The sequence below is a fragment of the Bubalus bubalis genome, chromosome 9, assembly GCF_019923935.1.
Source record: "Bubalus bubalis isolate 160015118507 breed Murrah chromosome 9, NDDB_SH_1, whole genome shotgun sequence".
Lineage (NCBI taxonomy): Eukaryota > Metazoa > Chordata > Mammalia > Artiodactyla > Bovidae > Bubalus > Bubalus bubalis.
In genome coordinates, this window is record NC_059165.1 from 1,828,016 (window position 1) to 1,834,015 (window position 6,000).

Sequence of the window (6,000 nt, forward strand, 5' to 3'; positions counted from 1 at the left end):
GGCTTCATATTAAAAATTCCTTTTAAAAAATTCATACACTAAGAAGCCAACATGCTCTTTTTTTCTACAAGGAAGCTGGAGCCTAAACAGTAGGCAAAGGATCACTAGGGGCAGTACAGCATAGTGGCTGAGAGCTTAGACTCCAAAGGCTGCCTGTTGAAATCTCAGCTTTTAGCTGTGTGACTTTGGGCAAGTTACTCTCTTCATGCCTGAGCTTCCTCACCTACGTGGTGGTGACTGTGTGAATGCAGTTTATCAAGTAAGACTAAAACACATCGGCTAGTATCAGACATACAAGGCTATAAGAATATTTATCCAGTCCACCTGCCTGGGGATTCAGTGGCTCTTCAAAACTAAATCAGCAAAGGTGTCTTTTGCACTGAAAATCCAGTATGAAAATCTCAGAAAGACAAACTTAAGTATAAAAAGTTCCACTTTTCAAACCCTCTCCCCTTGCTGCTGCTGCTGCTAAGTCGCTTCAGTCGTGTGAGACTCTGTGCAACCCCATGACAGCAGCCCACCAGGCTCCGCTGTCCCTGGGATTCTCCAGGCAAGAATACTGGAAAGGGTTGCCATTTCCTCCTCCAATGCATGAAGGTGCAAGTGAAGTCGCTTAGTTGTGTCTGAAAACAAAATAAGCAGACGGCCTTCTCTTCCAGCAGCTACTGTCACTTTCCATTAAATGCTTTATGTTCTAAGCAGGACTCCAGTCCCTTCATGAGAACTAGGGCTGGATGCTAAAATATTGGAATTAACTTCACCTAAGACTTTCCAGAGACCAAATGAGTCACTCACTTCTTTAGAAATAGTCAAATGTCAAGGTTGCCAGAGAACTCAAGCTCAGATGTTTGCATAAATCATTTCCAAGTGATCATCAAGTCAAGCCCAAAGGATATTACTCAAGATAACATTCTGAGTAAGATCAGTTTTTATGGTTTTTTCCTGTTAATGGAGAAAATTCTGAAAGTGGGACTACTGGGGCGAAAATCACAGCAAGTTAAGCCCCAAAATTATACAACATATTCTAGAAAGGCTTAAAACCCCAGGGTGTCACCCCTCCCCTCCATTTTTTTTTAACTATTTTATCCAATCTCATCAACAAGCACTGGACAAACTCTAAACTCTGTATTTAATGATACCCCATAGTGCTCATCCCACCGTATTTTCTCTATGCTGCTGCTGCTAAGTCGCCTCAGTAGTGTCCTACTCTGTGCGACCCCATAGACGGCAGCCCACGAGGCTCCGCCATCCCTGGGATTCTCCAGGCAGGAACACTGGAGTGGGTTGCCATTTCCTTCTCCCATGCATGAAAGTAAAAAGTGAAAGTGAAGTCGCTCAGTCCTGTCTGACTCTTAGTGACCCCATGGACCGCAGTCCACCAGGCTCCTCCATCCATGGGATTTTCCAGGCAAGAGTACTGGAGTGGGTTGCCATTGCCTTCTCCATTTTCTCTATAATACTACGTAAAAGTGTAGAGAGCAAGGCAGCTGCAGCCCTCAGAACAGAGCCATTGTTGCGCATCACTACGCCATTATCAGGTCCTGCTCAGCCATTGGTTGGCACCGCCCACTGGCAACCAACGGTCAATGAGAGACCGTTAGTGGTCCTGCTCAGCCATTGGTTGGCACCGCAGTGGGCCCCGCCCACTGGCAACCAACAGTCAATGGTGGTTTCAGCCTATAGTTGTAGGGTGGAGGTCATCACTAGAGAGTGAGGCCAAGAGGCGGATCCTGACCTTCTCCCCCAACCCCTCCAGCCTGTTCTCTGGCCTTGGGCAAGTGGATGAGCTGCAGGTCCCAGGGAACAGGCTGAGAGCCGTGTCCTGCCGGGCTTCAGAGCCCTCCCCAAAGTCACCGCCAGCCTTGGCTTGGGGCTTCCCGGGCAGCTGGGCTGGTAAAGAACCCGCCTGCAGTGCAGGAGACCCCGGTTCGGTTCCTGGGTCGGGAAGTTCCCTGGAGCAGGGACAGGCTACCCGCTTTCGTATTCTTGGACTTCCCTGGTGGCTCAGGCAGTCAAGAATCCGCCTGCAACGCAGGAGCCCTGGGTTTGATCCCTGGGTCAGGAAGATCCCCTGGAGGAAGGCCTGACAACCAGTGTTCCTGCCTGGGGAATCCCCACGGACACAGGAGCCTGGCAGGCTACAATCCAGTGGGTCACAGAGTGTTGGACATGACTGAGCGACTAAGCCCAGCACAGCACCCCTTGGCCCAAGCCTGGAGGCGGCGGTGACCCTTGCCTACATCCCTGCCTCTGCGACCTGATGGCAGCAGCCATCTGCACGGACACAGCCTGGGCCCCTGGGCCCGCCGGCCAGAGCCTGAGGAGCCTGCGGGCCAGCTGGGTTCGGGGCCAGGCTCCTCAGCGATGGCCGGGGCAGGGTCTGGGGCCCTGGCCCTGAGGGAGCCGCAGCTGAGACCGCCACCTCTTAGCCGGGACCCGGAACTCGGTGGGGAAAGTTGTCCCTTGGGATCTCGCCCTTTTTTTGTCAGGACAGAGAATAATATTCGTTACATAGAGATTTACAGGAACGTCCTTACCTTACCATGACTTGACTTCAAGAATAAAGGGTTTGACACCAAGAAGTCTGCAACAATTAACCATGCCCCTCTCTCACCTTTTGCTTTTAAAAAGGCTTTCACGAAAGCTTTGAGTACTTTTGGGGCTCTTAAGACATGAGCCACCCATTTCCTTGTATGACCCTCAATAAACCTGCCTCTGTTCCAGACCCCAACGTTTTAGTATTGTTGGCCTCACTGTGCATCAGACACACAACTTGCATTTTCAGTAACAAAAGCAAAAGCTTTAAAATTTTTTGATACATCTGTTTACAATCAGATTATTAATATCCTTCATCTGCAAAGCATTTTGAGTGAAGTATATTGATGACACCATTCACAATGGTGTCACATGGTCTTTTTTCACTTTCATAATAATTCAGGTAAAATTAGTCTAATTTCATTAAATTCAAGCCTTTTGTCCCAGTGTATCACCGGAACAAAAGGCAAAAATATTCTCTGGTTATTTACAGTGTCACACAAAAGATAGAAAACAAAACAAAAAACGCCAACTTGTTCACGTCCTACGTTTCTCTGCTGTTAAGTAGCTGATGTATCAGCTTGTCGGGGTTGGGGGTTCTTCAGGTTCATTCATTGCAGGGGATACTACACATTACCCAGTTTTACTAAAATTTCTAGATATTACAGATCATTGGCAAATAACGAAACAAATCGCACAGGCGGCGCGGTATCTTCCCAAATAGAAACCGATTGTTCCGTTCGCTTATTTTTAGTAACTTTAAATAAAAGACTGAAGATGGGTCGTTTTCCCAGTTCCTTTGACAGTGTGACCGTGGCCCGGGACGGAGCGCCCCACAGCTTCCGGCTAGAGAATGACACGCGCTTCCCCAGGTTCTCCCGACTGCGCCCAACAAACCCGAGGTAACAGCTGAAGAATGACGACACCAAAATCAACCCTACAGATTTTCATTCTGGAGATCTGCAACACCAAATAAACTTTTATGTCTCCGGAGACAGTGGAGTTAGAAAACAAATAAAACACCCAGATGGGGTCTGCTCGATCGGTTTCCGCGACCGAGGTCGCGCAGGGGGTCTGCGGCGGCTTAACCCTGTGCGGGCCAGGGGCTCCCCAAACAGCTGTCAGGGGGCGCTGCACGCGAGCAAGCCGCACAACGCGCCGGCGCCCCGGCCGGCAGGTGAGCGCCCCCGCAGGCCCGGGCCCCGGGGCGTGATCCCGCCACCTCAGGCCGCCCGGTACTTTGCTAACTCTGCGCGCCCCGGGAAGCCGCGGCTTCCCAGGTCGCGGCCATCGCCGTCCGAACGCCGCGGCGCCCGGGTGGGAGGAGGATCCGAGCCTCCCCCGTCCAGTTGGGCCTCGCCCTGCCCGAGCGCGGAGCCTCGGCGGAGCAGCGGGTAACTACCGGCTCCGCCCGCACCCTCCCGGAGCCCCGCGGCCCCACTCCCCGGGGCTCACCTGCGGGAAGGAGCCCTCGCGGCGCGGGCTCTTGGGGTAGTCCAAGTGACCCCGGTCCAGCATCAGGTAGAGCGAGAAGATCACCACGCAGAAGATAGCGCTGCCGAAAACGGTGAACTGCCGGCTCAACTTCATGTTTCCTCGATAGACCCGGCGCCCAAGCACGGTCCCCGCTCGGAGCCGGCGGAGCGCGGACTCCGGGAAGCGGCGGCCGGAGGCTCCCGGCTCCTGGGCTTTCGCCCTGCGGGCGCTCCTCTCCGCCGCGGGCGCGGGTCCGGGCGGCGCTCCTCACCTCGTCTCCGGCGCCCCCACGCGCCCTCGGCCCTCGGCCCGGCCCGCCGCCCTCCCCGGGGCGGGACGCCTCACGCCCGGAAGGGGCCCGCTCGCCCTGGCCGCGGATCTCCGCGCCGGCCGCCGGCGGGGCGCGCGGGGCAGGCGCAGGCAGGGTCGCCGCGCGGACTTGCTACCGCCGTCGCGAGCACCGGGTCGGCAGGAAAAGTTTTCTCGAGCCGGGCCGGCGCGTTCTCTCCGCCCAGGAGTGCGGGCGCGGCAGCTCCGCGCCGAGGGACCAGGTCCGCGGAGCCGCGGGGAAGGAAATCAGGAGGGAGGGGCCGGGCCCCACAACTTAGCGCCGGGACGGCCGGGCCCGCCCCGAGGCGCCGCCCCCGCCCGCCGGCAGAGCCCCTTCCTGCCGCCGCCGCCGCCGCCGCCGCCGGGCCGGGGCGCGCCCGGCTCTGACAGGACTTTCCTCAGAGTACGCGCCCGCCGGCCGGCCTCCCGCCCCCGCCGCCCCGGCCCTCGGGCTCTCGGGGACAGGACAGCGCTGGGGGGCGCAGGGGGCGGGCGGCGGCGGCGCGCGGGGGAGGGCGACGGGGCCAGGAGGGGAGCCTCCCCTGGAGAAGCCCGCTCCAGCCGCAGCCGCGAGTCCCCGCCCGCCCCGCACGCGCGGCGATGGCGGCGGTCGCCGCGAAAAGCAACGCCGGCTCTGCAGCGCCCCTCGGCGCCCGCGCGCCGGCCGCCGCGAGCCCGCGGAGACAGCGGCGGAGCAGCGGCGGAGCAGCGCCGCGCGGTCAGTGGGCGCCCGCGGCCCCGGCGCCGAGGCGGCGTCAGGCCCCGCCCCCCGACGCGCGGGCGGGGGGGCGGGCGCCCCGGCGGCCAATCAGCGCGCGCCGCCCGCCGGGCCCGCCCCGCTCCGGCCTCGGGAGCGCCGCGGCGGGAGGGCGGCCGCGCGGGAGGACAGACGCCAGGCTCCGGCTCCGCCGCTCTGTCTCCCCGCCTCCCTTTCGTCGACTGGGTCTCGTGGCCTCGAGGCCCAGGCTTGAGGGGCCGTGGGCAGAGACTCGTGAGGAGAAGGCGGCTGCGCGTTGTGCTCAGACTCCCCCTTGCCTCCGTTGCCTACCTGACTGGTCAAACCTGAGGGCAGGAGCCCCCGGCAGGTCTAGACCCCAGGCCACGAAACCTGAGGGAAACCCTGTGCCGGCGGTGTCTCCATTGCGTCTCAGCCCAGCTCACCCTTTTTGGCTGCACTGGGGAAATAGATCTGGGCCTTGCGAAGTGAGCGTTCCTCTGCCAGCAGAGGCGGAAGCCTTGTCGGGGGGGAAGGCTGAGGAGACGTTCCGGGAAGAACTGCGTTTTCTGCCGGGTTTTGGTCCATCGGCGGGCAGGCCCTGGCAGCGTACCCGGCTCTCCCCGTGCCGCGCTCCTGCGTTGCTCAGGGACCAGCAGTTTGCGCGCACTTCTCCAGCTGTGTTTTTGTAGTTCAGTCAGCTCAGTCGCTCACGCGTGTCCGACTCGTTGCGACCCCATGGACTCGCCAGGCCTCCGTCTCCATCACCAACTCCCGGAGCTTACTCAAACTCAAGTCTATCTCGTCAGTGACGCCTTCCAACCATTTTCGTAGTAGAGGGGCTAAAAACGGACTTGACGTCCTTGATAACTTTCTGAGCGCCCTGGAGGCCAGATTCACAGCAAGCCCCACACGGCGGGCCCTTCCCGAGGAACGCCGGCACA

The 6,000-nt window shown here is 58.9% G+C and overlaps 1 protein-coding gene across 2 annotated transcripts in view; it reads right to left on the reverse strand.

The window, feature by feature from the left end:
* The window catches only part of MAN2A1 (mannosidase alpha class 2A member 1), a 208,032-nt gene extending 203,032 nt beyond the window's left edge, over positions 1 to 5,000 (reverse strand). Inside the window, exon 1 of one of the 2 annotated variants that reach the window (XM_044947248.2) lies at positions 3,991 to 5,000. In XM_044947248.2, coding sequence (XP_044803183.2) covers positions 3,991 to 4,125 — 135 coding nt within the window. In that variant the 5' untranslated portion in view covers positions 4,126 to 5,000. The remainder of the gene's footprint in view (positions 1 to 3,990) is intronic. The other variant, XM_025292149.3, reaches the window with a different exon arrangement.
* Positions 5,001 to 6,000: the final 1,000 nt, after the last annotated feature.